Genomic DNA, 18,791 nt, shown 5'->3' with positions numbered 1-18,791 from the left:
TGACTATGGCTTATTCACAGATATATAGGCAAGTGTGGACAAAATCCCAACTGATCCCAAAGGACCAAAATTAAACTCAGGAACTCATCATTCACACCGAAAGGTCAAAATCAGGATTATTCTACCATTTACAAAGAGGATCTCACAAATCCTGAGCAGAGAAGACTATAAGTCCAATATAGCATGCCTGGCCCTACATCCTCAGGGATGCAGACACTCCTCCTACATAAGCAAATCGAATACCAAGTGATTCACTAAGTAGAGAAAGCAATATGCATTAGCCAACTACTAACGCTTATAACCCAGCTATCAATCCCAAAGCTATCAACGAGGGAGCAGGAAAAGACCACTCTTTTCTTTAAATCTCGCAAGGCTGTGAAAAGTTCTGCTATGATAGGGTCAGACAGACTAAGGAGGTTGGAATGGACTCTGGATATGCAAACAAACTTAGGTTCAATCAGCCAATTTACCATTTTAACTTGCAGTGATGACATACACATGAGCTGAGTTTTTATCAATAACCCTGAATTTTGTTGGTGAATCTGAAACCCTACAGCCTGTGATCTCACTTCTACCCTTGCCACAATTAAAGAAAAAAAGGCAAAAACACTGTTTACTAACACGAAACATATTCACCATGTTACACTCAAGTTGGCTATGTATTTTCTTCCACTCTGCTAGAAACACTCATTCTTAGGTACTTCACTTCTTAAGAGCTCCTTTTTTTCTGGAAATTCCCTATCCCAGGATATAACCTATCAAGAAATGATCCCTATGTCTATTTTCTATATACTTAGAATCTATTTCCTCTGTAACTAACGTCCCCTTTAAAACTGTCACCACACAATACATCTCTAATTAGTTCCCTCTAATACCCTAACCATCTCTCTAATATCTTTTCCAATGAAAACTCACCTGTCAGATTATTTTTTCTTCTTCTTTAAAGTCTACTATAATAATTACTTAAACTGATCCCCTCAAGAATCCCAGTAGCTAAATTCCAGCAAACTATCCAAAGCCATCAGGGTCATGAAAACCTCATGCTGTGAGTTCACAAAGTAACAGAAAACCCTCACCCCCACAACTGCTGTGGAAGGACCCTGTCAAAATCCGGAAACCCTGGCCAGGGTCACGGACTCCAATGCCCTCTGTGACCTGGCACAGAATTGACAGGAGCGAAGCCTGCAAGTGCATAAGCCCACGCTGGTGCGAGAGGATTGTGGCCAGCTGGGAAGGGACAGCCACTGCTCAGATCCAGCCTGCCTGCTGCCATGTGCAGACACAGGCCACATGTGGCCGGGGCTTAGGACGTTTCAAGACAAGCCAGAAACTCTGGGTTGTTACATGAAATATTCCAATCTTTTTTTGTTTGTTTGTTTGGTTTTTTTCAACGTTTATTTATTTTTGGGACAGAGAGAGACAGAGCATGAACGGGGGAGGGGCAGAGAGAGAGGGAGACACAGAATCGGAAACAGGCTCCAGGCTCCGAGCCATCAGCCCAGAGCCTGACATGGGGCTCGAACTCACGGACTGTGAGATCGTGACCTGGCTGAAGTCGGACGCTTAACCGACTGCGCCACCCAGGCGCCCCTCCAATCTTTAAATATAGATTGAACTTTGAAAAACACTGTGCAGCCAAACAATACAAATCGTCTATGGACAAAAATCCACCGAGCTGCCAGTTTTCTATCTGTATCCTAACTCTACTTACTGCCAGCTGCATGGGCAACTGACCCTATTCTCTGCTTCCTGTGAATACTAACGGTTCACAGTAATGATTAAAAAGGATTGTTTTATATATTAGAAAATGGATCATATCAAGCATAGTCTCAATACAAAAAGAGCCTATCATCATCGTCAATCAAGAAATTTGAGTCAAACTAAAAACAATCCTATCAAATTGACTTTCACCAATTGCTATTACTACTATTGCCACCATTTCCTGAACATTACCATGTGCCAGGAATTCTGTTCAACTCTTATATATGGACATAAAATATAGTCTCCTCCTTTTACTCCCTTTCTCCTTGGGTCTATTCACCACGCAGCACACAGTAAGATCATTAAACAATATGATCAGATACCATTTCCCTGCTTAAAATCCTCCACTGACTTCCCACTGCTCCTAGAATAAAATACAAACATCTTACCATGACATACAATGAGTTGGCCCTAGCTCACCTCTTCACCCTATCTGCATCCTCACCCCTCGGTCCCACAATCCCCACACCACAGCCTTCTGGCTGTTCTGCAGAGATATAGGGCTTCATGCTCTGTGGGTGTCTTGGCCTAGAATATTCTTCCTCAGGCTTCTGCATGGCTGCTCCTCACGACTCAAGTCTCAGCTCAGGCATTTCCTCCTCCAAAAGACCTTCCCTCATCAGTGCCCTACCAGTTGCTTTAATATCACTCTATTTTGTTTACCTATCACTTATCGGTGCTAAATTATCACTCACTCGAATTACTTAATTCACTTGTTTATGGTCTGCCTGCACGAGGATATAAGCTACTTACTTGAAGCAAAGAACCTGGCTGGACTTGTACGAGGCACTATTCCAAGCAACTAGAAACTAGGCGTCTGCCTCCAAAGCCAACCAGTACCTCCTAAATGAAAAGATCTTCAAGAATCTAACCATTTACTGTGTTTTAGTCTTATCTCAGAAAAGGAAGCATTCCACTCAACCACCTTTTAAAAGCTCAAATACTCATCAGGTTTTTAGGGGGTGACCAAAAAAAAAAAAAAATCATATATTCCTTCAACATGATACAAGATGATATAATTTTGGTCAGGAAAGAAAACCGCTGAAGACTGGGTTAGTCGTTTTTCTGAGTAACTTACCTCTTTCTCCCTTTCATAGTCTTCTTTGTCATATTCTTCTTCTTCTTCATTTTGCGTCTGCAGTGCCACACTGCCAAAATCCAGTGACATGGTCTTCCTGTAGAAAGAGACAGACGCTTGGTTTCTACACACCCCATAAAAATCTTCTAGGCCAAACTACCCAAGAGATGCCACACACACAAAAGACGACAGCGGCCAGGGAAAAGTTGGATGTAACTCACGCGTGGCAAATAGTTAGTATACCAAATATAAAGACTAAGCTTACAGATTAATTGTGACTCACAGAAAGAGCTGTATGGCAGTAATTCATAGAAAAGAACAAAGTGCAAAAAGCTAATAAACCTGTGACTAGACATTTCTTGTGGCCTGGAAAGTATAACCTAAGACAGCAAGATTTTTGTTCACACACACACACACACACACACACACACACAAAATAATTAACTAGAAATATGCCAAAACAAAAATTTTAAGAATGTGCCCAGAGTGACTAATTTGATTTATTAAATATGGCAAAGGTAGTATCCTCCACAATTTGTTTTGTCCTCTATCACGAATCCAAAGGTCATGTTTTAACAAAAAGAGAGCCACTAAATTCTGAGCTAACAGCTGGCCCCCAAAAACCATCTGCAACCTGGGAAACTCCATATAGCACACACCCAGAATATAAGCGTTAAACGTGCCGCTCTTTAGCTTGGTAAAATCGGGTTCTAGCAAAAACGAGTCAGGAAAAACGGAAGTGAAGACTGTGAAGCTGTACCACTGTAGAGTGCCCGTTCCAAAAGCAACAGCAAGAGTTCTCTAGAGAACAGTCTCTGCTGTGGCAGAAGGAGCAGCAGGAGGTGGGTTTTCAAGTACGCGCAGTCAGAAGCCTGCCAATGACTGGAATTATACTGAGGGATCGACACGACACAGAAACGGTGCAGAATTTCAAAGCTCCAAAAGACCCTGATGAGAAGGTAGGCGGGCGTCATCAACTACGCGCCTAATTCTGTCTGCCATTCACTGCACTCTTCTGCATGCCAGGGAAATGCACTTTGAGGTGAGCCTGCGCCACAACTCATTCACCGCACTTTTTCGGGCTCTAAAATGTCATTAAGTTGGAAGTGAAATAAGAAGCAGAGGCCCAGGAATCCAAATACATTTGACCACAAAGAACGCGGCTCCCTCATGTTAACAGCTGAGAACTATGATCACAAACCTTTATGTAAGCCAATAGCTCTAGAAGCAAAAGATGTTCCACTTCATCAAACCTGACGCACCTTTGATGGTAGCACACAGGTCCATTTATACCACTAAGAAAAATAGATGGCCAATTAAATTATGACACCTCATTAATTTTAAACTGCAGCCTGACTCTGTAGATATTAAAATTTGAAAAGAAAATCTGCACTTTAGAATAGATGAAACATGGCATTACAGACTAACACAGATATGAATTTTAATGCTGAAAATGCCCCTACATCGAGTTTTTGCTTTTCAAGGACTGAATTATGCTTCTTGTCCAAACCCTAATTTGCAGTCCACCTTTTTTATCCCTCCCTCTCTGGTCCCTACAACCAGCCCATTCCTTTCGATTCTTATCAAATAAAACTCCTTACATCAACACAAACCCTTCCAGCTTCTACCTTTTAGACCAGACCCGCTCCTTTCTGTTCTTGTGCCAGAGCTAAAAGGAGGATGAGACACGTGCACTTTTTCACTGAGAGGGAAAATACATAAGCCTAGGGAATCTAAACCTGTCTCCACCCAGGAGCTACAAGAACCTTCTTGTGCACCTACGTAAGGTGGAGATCTGAATGTAAAAAGCCTATAATACAGCTGAAATAGTGAGGGAAACACACAAGCTCACATCTCTAGGGTTTTTCACTATTGCAAGTGAATATCAGATCTACAGAATCAACAGATAATGAAAACAGCCCATTTAAATCCTGGTTCCTTAAAAGAAATTAGATTAAGTCGGCCCTTAAGAATCTTCCTGAATTCTCCAGGCAGAAATAATCTTTCCTGGGGCGTCTGGGTGGCTCAGTCGGTTAAGCGTCCGAATTCAGCTCAGGTCATGATCTCGCTCGCAGTTCATGAGTTCGAACCCCGAATCGGGCTCTGTGTTGACAGCTCAGAGCCTGGAGCCAGCTTCACATTCTTCATCTCCCTCTCTCTCTGCCCTCCCCCGCTTGTGCCCTGTCTCTCTCTCTCAATCTCTCTCTCTCTCTCTCTCTCTCTCAAAAATAAGTATTTACAAAAAAAATCTTTCCTACTTCTGATATTTATAGTATTCTCTACCTCTTCCGATATTTTATAGTTAAAGCCAAAATATGGATTTGGGTTAACTTCTCCTGTATTAGACAAAAGAAAGGAGATTTTTTTTCAATCCTTCACTAACATGCCATCAATTCCCATTGAATATTAAAAAAGAGCATTCAGATTTACAACAGCCTATTGTTAAATACAGATATTTTAAATAAAGAACTACTTTTTCTCAGAGAATAGTGAATTCTGCAACATATTTTCATTTTTAGGTGAAGAGGATGTAAAAGACCAAAGTGTATCTTTTCTGAATGGCTTTTTAATCCAAACCAAGTCATTAAAGAAATCTGAAAATATCTGAAAAGACCAAAATCTCTTTAGACAGGGGAAAAAAGATACAAATAAGTTTTTCTTCTCAAAATTGCAAACAATTGAAGACCTTAAGAAACGATTTTAGGCATAAAGGGAAATCTGATAAACTTACTGTGGATGGATAAATAAATAAATAGTATTTTAACTAAAATTTTAAATAAAAGCTAATGCTTTTCCTCAACTGATTAATCACTACTATTTACCACTTCTATCAAAGAATACTCATATCTGAATACTATAATAATCAGAACAATAAGAGACTGCTTTAGAAGAAAAAAAATAAATAGTAAGACAGTATACCCAAAAGCCATAAGGAAAAACTTGACAGAAACTTAACCACAAAAAGTAAAACCTTTTATATGGCATCATATACAAGTCAAATATTATGTATGAAAACATAAAGAAGATAATAATGTATAAGAAAAATATTTGCAAAACACATGAATAAGTCCCAACATACAACTCTCCGAAAAAAGACAAACAACCCAATTTAAAATGGGCAACTGACATGACAATTCTTTTTAATGTAAATGCTTGATTAACTTGAAAAGATGTGTAAGGTCATGTAGAATTCACAGTGTCATTTAAACAATGAAATGATTTTTCAACCACTAAATTGAAAAAAAAATTAACACCTAGTGGTGACTATTTTGTAGGAAATAGGTATCTTCATGATTGGTCAAAAGCATGAACTGCAAAAACTATCTTGAAAACTGCCATATTAATCTACTGAAAAACAACACTTGCCCTAGTAAAATACTTTTGAACAAATTTGGCAATACTATACTACTAACAGAAATAATGAACTATTTCTATATTTACTGACTGATCATTAAAAAATCAAGATGTAGAATAAGTGCACTGCATGTTTTTTAATAGCAAACTAGTTAATACTTTATTCCCAGATAGATCACCTTTTTTTTTTTTTTTTTTTAATGTTTATGTTTGAGAGAGAGGGAAACAGAATGTGAACAGGGGAAGAGCAGAGAAAGAGGGAGACAAAGAATCCGAAGCAGGCTCCAGGTTCTGAGCTGTCAGCACAGACCCCATGTGGGGCTCAAACTCACAAACCATGAGATCATGACCTGAGCTGAAGTTGGACGCTCAACTGACTGAGCCACCCAGGCGCCCCTAGATCACTCTTTCTGAACCTATTAACAAGACTATGAGACTATGTTCTGTATTTTTCTTTTTTTTAAACACTCAGATCAGAAGGTCTCAATCTCAGTACTCATTTTGTCATCCCTGGTTGTTTTCTTTGCCCTCCTTGCAATGAGAAGGAAAACCAATGAGTGTTTAGTTGGACAAAATATTAAAAACCAAAAGTACTTGTTTTTGTCTCATCCAAAAACCTATAAGCTGAGAGCAGAATAAAATGCTTGTCCCCCATGTTTTACACATAGTAGGCACACAACGAATATTTGTTGAATGAATGCTACATTCATGTGGCCTTATAGGATTCATTATTTCAATAAAATTTTACTCAACACCTACTGTGTGCCCGTTTATATCCTAGATGAATCTAAGATATGATATCAGCCATGGGGAGCTTACAGTCCCTTAGAGAAACAGTGATATAAATTAACAGTTACAATGATACATAGTAATAAGTTCTACAATAGAGGAGAGTGTAAAGCACAAATTAGGAAGAAAGGAAGGCTGAGAGAAATTTCACAGAAAGAAAAGACTTCAGATTACAAAGAACACAATACCGCTGTCAGTGGTTAAGAATAAGGGCACTCGTGCAGACAACCTGGGCTCAATTCTGGCTCTTCTATTTATCAGCTGTGCAAACTTGAGCACTCGGTTTCCATTGTTTCATTAATAACATGTGGGTAAAAATAGTGCCTACCTCAAAGATTATGAATATGTACTAATTATGAACATAAGGTGCTTAGCACTATGTACCAATCAATTCATTTGTTTCGTTATTATTAAAACGTTATCACCGATGAACGGGAGTCTGCAGCTACAGAAGAGGTTAAGCAAAGACCATACAGTACATCTGAGAAAGGTAAATGGGCAGCCTGTGGGAAACCTTACTTCAAGTAATGTAACCTCTTCTCCGATGAAGATATCCTTCCACTCCTGTTCCCCTATGGCATTAGTCACTCTTTTGCACTTCCAGACTATATATGTTTCTTATACTTTTCTTATGGCTTCAATTTCAGCCTCTCGCTTAGTTGAGTGCATTTACATATCTAGCAAGTGCATATAAATTGCCATTCATTGAAGGATATGGTGACATTCAGCTTAAACCGGACTTAAGTTCCTGACTATAAGATAGGAAAGGTTAACTGGCACAAAGGGAATTTATAAATGCCCTAGGAAATTCTACTTACTTGCTTAGATGCTAGCTTCCTTTCAAGAATGAACATAGCCAGAACACGCTAGCCTGTTTTAGACTTGCCAAGCCAGGCTTAAGAGGCCTAGTCATTTATTCAACAATTATTTGCCAAGCCCCGTTCAAGATTACAAAATTTAACATGACCTGGTGGAGGAAAAGAGAATAGACATTTACACAAATGATGGCAATAATCTGCGATCAGTGGTAATGACAGAAGCTTGGACAAGTCGATTCAGGGCGCCTGAAGATTGCAGCAAGTGCACCCAACAGGCTGAACGACGCAAGAAATCAGTGGCCTTACCAAGGAACTCCGTTTAGGGTCAATTACAGCACAATAACTAGGTACTGCGAGAGTGAAGCTGCAGAATGCCTGCACAGGGCGCGCCTTGGAGCTGCAGGCTTTGGCTGGCTTTGGCTGCCAGCGTCACGTGCACTCGTTCAACACACGTGTACAGGGCACCCACTGTGAGCCAGGCGCGACGCCAGGATGACACAGCGGGGGTCCCCAGGATAGGGTCTCAGGGTTACCCCAACAGCCTGGAGGACGCGAGGAGGGCTTCCCACACGCCACTTATTAGTAGGAACTTGGGATCTCGATGACACTTCAGAGTCAGAGCCTGAGTCCCGCAACCCGCGGACAGTCCACCACCACCGGATTTGAGGGGGCGGGTCAGCCCTCGGAAAGCCTCAGCCAGAATCCTGAGGACACCGCACCTCCTCCAACCCCAGCTCCAAGCCCAGCTGAGAAGCGAAACTCACCGGAGGCCACGGATGCTATTACCACGGGGAAACCCTAGCCCCGGCCAAAGACCGACTTCTAACAAACCCCCTTACCCGGGATCTAATCTACTAGCTCCTTCCTCGTCACAACCGAACCAGAAGTGCTGAGGCCATTGATGAGCAGCCTCGTCCTTCAATCGCCTGCTAGAAGCTGCTCTGGTGGGCGGGGCCATGCCGGCTCGGGGCGGGGCGCAGAGGCGGAAGTCTCCGCCTTTCTCAAGCTTAGTTGAGAAGTCCACCTGCAGTTGCAAATGTATGGCTGTTTGAAAGCGGGCGCCAGCGGTGGCGGGAAGCTCCTCCTGTGCTCCCATTGGTGGATTCGTGAGCCAATTACGAAATGATTGACTATGGAGCGGGCGGGCTTATGGTTGCTTAGAAACGCCCAGGCGCCTGGCCTCAGGCCTATGGCGAGGAAGAACCTGGTCTTGTCCGGGGCCAGTTGCCCCTTCCTTCACCACCTGGTTCCCCCAACAGCTCACGCTGCTCTTTCAATTCCCAAACCTCAGTTTTCGGCTGCAGCACACAGAATCCCTCACTTTCCCCGCCGAACCCCTACCTTGAAGGTTTTTTCACTTGCCCTTCTCTAAGGTGCCTGCTTCCCCATCACCCAAACAGGCTTAGATGTAATTTTACTTTGTCTTCTTGCTTATTGGGTCCTGCCTTGTTTGAATTTGTATTTCTTTCATTACTGATGAGTTAGCACATTTTCCCAAGTGTGTGTTCAGTACTTGAATTTCCTCAAGTGTGAATGTTCTCGTCACTTGGGTATATGCTAACCTGTCCTTTGAGACAGTGCTGTCCAGTGTGCACTAAAGCCCATTCTGTATCCACCTTCCAAGTTAAAGGGTTCCAGTGAATATCGAGGAGTTGGTAGCACTGGGTTCACATATCTTTTTACCTTCCTCATACATACGAGAAAACCCTTTCTGCTATGGTATGGAAAAAAATGGTTGTTTAAGGCTTTTCATAATCTGACTAGTTTTCTTCCCACCCCAGTGATGCCTACACTGACCCCTGTAATCCCATCAACTAACCTAAGATTATGCCATATAATAGGTACTCACTTAATCCATAGCAATACGTGAGTGAAATTACTGGCTGAGCTGCCTATCGTTCCCAGAGTGCTTTTGTTTTGCTCACGCTCGAGCTTTCACCTGTATTGCCCTCTCTTACTTACCTACTCAGTCTTCAAGATAGATGAGTACCTCCTCTGAAGACTTTCACGACACACTTCCCTCGGCAGAAACAACGCCTCTTACATCTGTTTACAGTATAGGTATCTTATGGTGCTTATTATCTTCTACAATTAGTTGTGTGTCTGATTTACTCAGTTCAATGTTAATATCTTGAGGTACTGACATTGCTCCTTGGACATCAAACATGCTTCATAGTCCCTGGTGGGCACTCAAAGTTGTTAAGTGAGCAGATAAATGAATGAACAAATAAATGAAGGCTTCTGTGCCAGAAAATATGAGTAAAAGGCATTCAGGTAAATGGCAGTTGTTGAAACCTGAGCCAAGGTATCTGTTAGTGGAAAATAGGCTTGGATTAAGAGGATGCTAAGTAATCCCTGCCCACAAACATAGAGGTGAGCACATAAAATATATAAGGGGGGGGGGGGGCAAAGCACATGAGGAGACAATGTTTATAATCCCTTACACAGTGCTTTAGAATTTGGTAAGTTCTTTCACAGACAGTAGCTCATGTGTTCCTCACAACAAACCTGTGAGGGGCTAGGACAGGTAAAAAAATGACTAAATAAATAAATAAATAAGTGACTTGTCCAAAGCTACACAGCTAATGTGAGAGGAAGAATTTGAATACATATCCTTTATCTCCAAATCCAGAGCTATTTGTATTTAATATTATATTAAATGTGAGATTTAAGTACGTAAGTCACAAAAGATGCAAAGTAAAGAATAAATCAGAGCCTCTTGCCTCTAAAAATGGATTTGGGTAGAGTTTTACAGGTATAATCAATGAAATTTTCTTGACTGCCTATCTTGTGTAGTTCCTGGCCTCAATGCTTGAATATAAAGTGTGAGGCAGGACCCTTACCCTCCAGATAATCATACTCGTTAGCAGTGCAAGATGCTTACATAAGAAGGCAAATCTCTCTCTCCCTCTCTCTCTCTCTCTCACACACACAAACACACACACACAACACACACACACACAAATAGTTTACTACATGCAATATAAGAATGGGTGATGATTCTGGGGAAAAATGAGCATTTAAGAAAGGATTTATCTGACCAAGTTCTTGGAAGAAGAGGAAAAGAGAGTCAACAGGAAGGTTGTTAGCATGAGTGATTGTAAGGTGAAACCAGACCACCAAGAGTAAAGGATTCTTATATTTAGAGGTATGCGTGAAGAAGTACACCGAAAAGGAGCAGCCAATAGAAGAGCTTGATGCCTGAAGAAATAGGAAAGCCATGCTATAAATGTAAGGTAAGGTGTAAACAAGGAACAAACTTGACATGTCCAGAGAAACATAACCAGACAAAATCATTATGGGGCAATAAAATAAATGTGGGGAAAGAAAGAAAAACTGCCAAAGACCTTGAGTGCTAGACAAGATATTATTTCTGGAATGTTGGGTCAATATTTATCTTGCATTTTTTAAACAGACACACCTGTGAGCTGGGAGGGACGCTACCTCTACCAGACCTGTTTATGTTTCTAGGGGAAATGTCATGTTGCTGATGAGATGTGGTCCTTCCCATTCAGAACATATATAAAGGTGGAGCTAAACCATCATTCCTCTTTCTTCCTATCTTCTCTGTGGTGCCAAAGCTATCAGGTCAAAGCAAAGCCATTATGAAATAAACAGTGCTATCCTTAAAAGAACACTGAACTTAAAAATGATCCAAGTTTAAGTTCCAGCTTTCTCACCCACTAGTTTTTATCCACAATTTATTTAACCCCTGAGCCTCAAAGTTCTTATTTAAAAATAGGAATAATATCTACTCTGCAGGATTGTAAAAAAGGATGAAATGATATTGCGTCTAAAATGTAGAAATGCTATTTAACTGAATGTTATTTAACTGAGGGAGACCAGAACATTATTTGTAATACGTTCAATAATACTTTTTGAGCATCCACTTTGCACCAAGCACTATTCTAGAGGATCATTTAATACTGACACATGGATCAAAATCCCTGCCCTAATTAACCCCTAATCACCGAATCTACTCTGGTCCAAGGTCACCGTAACTTTAGTACCATCACTTCCCCACCACTCCAAGATCTGGCTGTACCTGATTTGTTCAAAGGTAAGCACCAGACCCAAGCTGGGCCACTCATATTCCCTTCCCAGGTAACTGAAATAAGACGTAATGAAACTGAGTCAGGTGGTAACCATACAGAAGAGAAGCAGACTTTTATTACAGTTGTCTGTATTTTATGGGAAATATACCACTTCCATTTATGGAAGTATATGTATATTGTGGAGTCTAGACTGAAGATCATGAACTTGTGTCACTCAAAGCCATAGATCTGTCTGGTTCTAAAACACTGTGAAGTCTAACAGTTAAGTTTTTCCTTGGGTTCTGTGATAACCTGAACCTTAAAACACTTTTTGACTTGAGCTGACTTGGGTCATTTAGGGGTTGAATAGTGTCCCCCCCAAATTTTGTGTCCACCCAGAACTCAGAATGTGACCTTATTTGGAAATAGGATCTTTGCAAATGTAATTAGTTAATATAGATAAGGATAGGCCCTAAATCTAAGACTGATGTCCTTAAAAGAAGAGGAACCTGAAACTAATGTAATATTGTGTGTCAATTGAATACACACACAAATATATATATGTTACTGTAGTACAGAGTTCACTGTTAAAATGTGTAAGTTCCTCAAAAAAAAAAAAAAAAAGAAACAAGAAGAGGTAAAGACACAGAAAGACACACAAGGAGAAGACAGCCATGTAAAGATGAAGGCAGAAGTAAGAGTTATGTTGCCACAACCCAGGGAAAACACCCAGGGCCACCAGAAGCTGGCAAGGGATTCTTCTCCAGAACATTCAGAAGGAACATGGTCCTGCCAACACCTTGATTTCAGACTTTTAGTCTCTAGTACTGTGAGAGAATAAATTTTCTTGTTTTAAGCCACTTAGTTTGTGGTACTTTGTAGCAGGAGCCCCAGGAAGTTAATACAGGTGGGTTTTCATTCCTTGGAACCAAACATTTATGAATAAGATGCATGTGTGACAATAGATCGTATCTGAAAAGTCTAAACCAGTGATTCTCCAAGTATGATCCACGGCCCACTGCTGGACCTCAAGGATATTCCAGATGGTTCATTAAATGATACAAACCACAATGGTTTCTTCAATTCTCATGGGAAAATAACTTGCAATTTTATAGGCTTTTATTTTTATATACAACTAAAGTTTACCTACTAGGAATATACCAAGTAAGATAATGAGGGGTTATTAATGCTTAGAATTTGTTACAAGTATCATTATTTAAGCTCACCAAGAACGGTTTTCATCACTTCTATGTGCAGCATTATAAAACTCCTGCTTGTGCATACTTGAAGATAACTGAAATACTTTTGGGAGAAGGGCATAAATATTAGGGTCATTCCCAGGCAATTGTGGGTTTGAAGGGTTATTATTCCCACATCTTAATTATGAACTATCTTTGCTTGGCTTAATATCAATTAAATTTGTTGTAAGCTGTTTGGTTAACTCAACTGTGTGTACTGTCGAACTATTTTAATACATGAATTTCCACTTTTCCTATAATGACTTTAAAATAATATCCAAGTTCAGGTTCCATTTTTGTCATTAGTCATCTATTAGTAAAGTCATCAATTTGTAATTCCTCTGAAGTTTGCTTATACTCTCTGGAAATGTGTTAGGTATAAATTTGTTCTGTTTAAATAACTGACAACACACTATCAAGGAAAGTGATAAAATTACTCATTTTTTGAAAAGTTCATAGGGCAGTATTTTGGAATATAAAATCATATGAATGGTATTTCTCCCTTAAAAGTAAATAAGCAATTCCTATCATTCCTCTTCAGTTCTTTCTTGTCATTGAGTTATTTTTCCACTATCTAAACAAACAAACAAACAAACAAATAAAAAGGGGGGTTGAGGGATGAAAGTTATGTGGGGTAATAGGTCTTTCGCCCCTTCCGTGGTCTTTGGTCAAAAGTGTGAGAGCCAATTGCCTGAACTTAATGTTTAGGAGTCACACCAAGGTTTTGAATCAGAAAACCTATCAGAAGAAGTGATGGCGACCATTTGATAAAGATCCAAGGCTGCAAAAATTATATTTGAATGTGAAATGCGGACCCTCCCAGATGCCATATTGCTTCTGTTACTTGAAACAGTAGGTTGAAAAGGAAAGAAAGAAGTACCAAAACAAGATCATAAAATTGGTGTGTATTTGAAATGCTTACATAACACGTTCAAAGCAGGTTAATGAGATACGATGTGATGCTACCATAAGAAAATAACAAGATTTATTTTTTATTTTTTTAATGTGTATTCATTTATGAGAGAGAGAGAGAGAGAGAGACAGAGAGAGAGAGAGACAGAGAGCAAGTGGGGGTGGGACAGAGAAAGAGGAGACACAGAATCTGAAGCAGGCTCTAGGCTCTGAGCTGTCAGCACAGAGCCCGACATAGGGCTCTAACTCACAAACTGAGATCATGACCTGAACCAAAGTCTGATGCTTAACCCACTGAGCCCCAGGCACCCTGAAAATTACAGGATTTCTTTAAAATGTTCATGTATTTGAACATTTAGTCCACTAATGGGACACATAGTTAAAGTTATTTGATGTTCTTCTGCCTTGGGTTAGGTTCTCAAAAGTGAAACTTGGGATGGAAATTTGAGTTCATAGATAGGATTTATTAAGGAAGGGCTTTCCAGAGAAAGTTGTTAGGGAATGAGGAAGCAGGATAGGAAAAGGGAAAAGCCAGGCAGGCACGTGCTTTCAGGAGATGTGCCGGCCAGTCTGACCCCACAGGGAGCTCTGGAGTTTAATCAGGATGGGACAAGAGAGGCGGGCTTTCCCACTCTTGCACTAGTGATGGTGGCAAGGAAGAGGAGAAGGAAACTCACAGGCACTTCTGGCTGGTGACTCAAAGCAGCTCCCCTTACCTGAGGCTGTGCCCAGAAACAGAAGTCAGTCACTCTGCAGGCAGTTAGGAGCAAAACACACAGAGGCCGGCAGTGGGGCAAGCAGAAATGATTCCAGGAATCTGAGAGGGGCTGGGCAGAGCTGGCAATGCCTGGCATGACATCTGTGTTTGCCATCCTTTGATCTTGTCAGCATATCTCCAGAGGTGATATCAAACATGTTTGAGGCCCTTCATGAAGGTGGCTTCATGCAGTTCATCCTGATGACCCCTCCTAGTCCTGACATGACAGGACCTAGGATAACCAAGATGATCCTACCACCACATTTAGCGAAAGTGCCAACATCAAAGTAGTTTTACCCCCAAACCTTTTTTAAATTAAACTTTTTATTTTGGAAAAATTGCACATTCACATGCAGTTGTAAGAAACAATACAGGGAGATCTTTAAGCTTTATCCAGTTTGCACCCATAATAACATCTTTTTCAAAACTATAATACATTATCACAACCACGATATCCACATTGATACAGTCAAAAATCAAAAAACAATTACATCACACAAGGATTCCTCATGTTGCCCTTTTATAACCGTACCCACTTTCCTCCCCACACTTGCTCCCTCCTTAATACCTAATCTATTCTTCATTTCCATAATTTTATCATTTCAAGAAGGTTACATAAATGCAGTCCTTACCTAAAGTAAGGACTATAGTATGTAACATTTTGGGATCAGCTTTTTTTGCTCTGCATAATTCTCTGGAGATTCAGCCCAGTTGTATGCATCAGCAGGTTATTCCTTTTCATTGCTGACTAGTGTTTCATGGTATGCCTGTACTACAGTTTGTTTATCCATTCACCCATTGAAGGAACATCTGGGATGTTGCCAGTTTTAGGTTATTACAAACAAATCTACTCTAAAAATTTCTGTCCCAGTTTTTGTATAAACGTAACTTTTCATTTTTCTCTGTGATCTAAGCCCAGCAGAATTACTGGGTTGAATGTTAGCTGCACGTTTAGTTTCTTAAATAAACTACCAAACTGCTTTCCAGAGTGGCTGTACTATTTTACATTTTCACCAGGAATGGATGTGTGACCGACTTCCTCCTCATTGAGCCAGCATTTGGTATTGTCAACATTTTTCATTTATCCATTCAGATACGTGTATAGTAATATCTAATTGTGATTTTAATTTGCATTTCCTTACTGGCTAATGATTTTTTTAAATGTTTTATTATTTATTCTTGAGAGACAGAGAGACAGCATGAATGGGGGAGGGGCAGTGAGAGGGAGACAGAATCTGAAGCAGGCTCCAGGCTCCCAGCTGTCAGCACAGAACTCGAAGTGGGGGTCAAACTCATGAACCATGAGATCATGACCCAAGCTGAAGTCGGACGCTCAAGCAACTGAGCCACCCAGGTGCCCCAATTTTTTTTATTTTTTTATTTATTTTTTTTTTAATTTTTTTTTCAACGTTTATTTATTTTTGGGACAGAGAGAGACAGAGCATGAACGGGGGAGGGGCAGAGAGAGAGGGAGACACAGAATCAGAAACAGGCTCCAGGCTCTGAGCCATCAGCCCAGAGCCTGACGCGGGGCTCGAACTCACAGACCGCGAGATCGTGACCTGGCTGAAGTCGGACGCTCAACCGACTGCGCCACCCAGGTGTCCCCCCAATTTTTTTTTTAAAGTTTACCTATTTGAGAGAGAGTGTGTATGTGTGTGTGTGTGTGTGTGTGCACACGCAAGGGGAAGAGAGAAAGGGAGACAAAATCCCAAGCAAGCTCCTCTGTGCTGTCAGTGCAGAGCCTGACACAGAACTTGATCTCACGAACCGTGAGCTAATGATTTTGACCTGACTGGCTAATGATTTTGAACACATTTCATGTGCTTGCTTGCCATCTGTGTATCTTCAGTGAATTGTCTGTTCGCGTTTTTTGTCCACTTTCCAATGAGATGTTTTTACTGTTGAGTTTTGAGGGCTTTTTTTTTTTAATACATTCTAGATACTAGCCCTCTGTCGGATAAGTGGTTTGCAAATATTTTTTCCCAGTCTATAGTTTGCCCTTTATCTTCTTTACAGAGTCTTTCACAGAATAAAAATTTATTATTTTGATAAAATACAATGTACTCATTTTTCCTTTAATGGATCATATCAAGTCTAAAAACTCTTTGCCTGGCCCTATATCCTAAAGATTTTCTCCTGTGCTTTTCTTTCCTAAAAGTCTCATAGTTTTACATTTGATGTTTAAATCCATAATCCATTTGAATTAATGTTTATGTGAAGTGTGAGATTTGTTCTCTTGCCTACAGATGTCCAATTACTTCAATACCATTTGTTGAAAAGGCTCTTTCTTCCGTTCAGTATAATGTCCCCAGCCTCCTCACTGTGGGGTCACCAGGGCTGTGGGAGTCCCTCCACTGGAGGCCACACCTCCTAAAAGGCAGTCTTTCCACAGCTCGCTCTCTCCAGATTCTGTTACTGTGCTCTCCACTTACCCATTCGCTGGCCCCAGGGCACCTCATTCTCCCTGGTGGTTTCCCCATACTCTGCCCACACCTTTGTAAATAGTCCCTTTATTCAACTCTCCTCAAATTACCCAATTTAAGTGAGCCATCTGTTTCCGGTTAGGATCAGGACCTGCAAATAAATTTTCCACATCCCAAACATCAGACATAAATACCGTGAATTGTCACAAAGAAATAATCATTTATTTTTTTTGAAAAGTTGTTTACAGGTATTTTATAGGCAAATGGATTTCCACTTTAAAACAGATGAAGATAAATGTGTGTCATTAAAATAGCATGCAATCAAACATTTCTTCTGCTGTTTCATTCTGGTTTAACTGTGTCTGTGGTACTTGGTAAGTGCATTATTTGCTTATCTAACTACTATAACATTACAGTCAAACACGGATTTTCCATGTACTGGTGCCTCATGTACCAGTGCCCATGTGCTACTCACATCATTTATACTCTTGGCATCTATTTGTATCAGAAACTTTTTCTTGTGACCCAGTTAACACTCTTTTCAAACAGACTGAGACCACAACCCTGCTCTGTCTCTGAAAGGTGACTGGATCACCCATAAATTTCTATGATCTACACTCATGCTAACCCCCTTTGTGAGGATGGACAATCAAGAACCAAGGTATATGGAAAACTGATGAAAGAGACATTATTTTCTAGTTGTATAAAAGGAAACAAACCTACCTATGCAATCAGTGGCAGTAGAAGTAGAATAAAATCATAAACCTTTACAGAAAAATATTAGAGTTCAGTGCACTTGGTTTCTGATGATTTCTACCCAAAAAAATTTTCTTGTATTTTATTTAAAACTTAGCAAATATATCGCGATTACAAAGGTTAAGTTGTATCTACAGAGCCAAAATGAAGTGGGGTTAAGGCAACTGTCCAGATTACTCGGGCTAAAAAAAACACGCCAAAGTCATGGCCAAACCATTATATGCAAAGGTGACTAAAAGACTGAAGTAGTTTTCTTCTACTCCAAACAACCAAATCCACTTCTACCATCATCCTGATAGCACTCCAAAGGTTCAATGTCTTTGACTAAAGGCTTGGGGTCTCTGCTACCTAAATGTTGATTTCAGTTGTGCCATTTGTTCTGGGAGTACAGATGCAGGCTAAAGGAAAAAGCTCAAGCTTTCGTCTTAATGACACAAACTGATTATCAACACTGACCCCTAATAAATGGAAAATTTGCTTCTTATAGACTTATGTTACAGCCGAGATAGACTTCTAAATTCACCTAGCCCAATTCCCTTATTTCATAGACAAGGAAATGGGCATCCAGATAGGTTTAGCAGCTCGCTCACAGTCACATAGAGAAAACTGTCCAGCACTTTTCTCTACACAACACTTAATTATACCCTCAGATCACCAGTGTACTTACATGTGGCAAACCCTTCCAACTGCTTCATTCAATATGTCTTCTCCCTTCTGCATTTTGTCTGATCATATCTAGAAAAGATGCTAAGGATACATGTAGATTCAGTCATAGCCAATCAAGAGGATATTTCTCCATACTTTCAAATAGAGTCAATACTTTAATAAGAATGAAACCAATTTGGATATTGAATATGAAGAACACTGG

General features: G+C 40.3%; 1 protein-coding gene across 1 annotated transcript in view; it reads right to left on the bottom strand.

The window, feature by feature from the left end:
- The window catches only part of CEP152 (centrosomal protein 152), an 87,202-nt gene extending 83,072 nt beyond the window's left edge, over window positions 1–4,130 (bottom strand). The window contains exons 1-2 of the mRNA XM_047075143.1: window positions 4,041–4,130; window positions 2,840–2,936 (exon numbers count right to left, since the gene is read on the bottom strand). Coding sequence (XP_046931099.1) covers window positions 2,840–2,929 — 90 coding nt within the window. The 5' untranslated portion in view covers window positions 2,930–2,936; window positions 4,041–4,130. The remainder of the gene's footprint in view (window positions 1–2,839; window positions 2,937–4,040) is intronic.
- Between the last annotated feature and the right edge of the window lie 14,661 nt (window positions 4,131–18,791).

The sequence above is a fragment of the Lynx rufus genome, unplaced genomic scaffold (assembly GCF_022079265.1).
Source record: "Lynx rufus isolate CCGP_SWC_20201006 ecotype Redwood Valley unplaced genomic scaffold, mLynRuf1.p SCAF_13, whole genome shotgun sequence".
NCBI lineage: Eukaryota > Metazoa > Chordata > Mammalia > Carnivora > Felidae > Lynx > Lynx rufus.
This window is presented reverse-complemented; position numbering and strand designations above follow the sequence as displayed.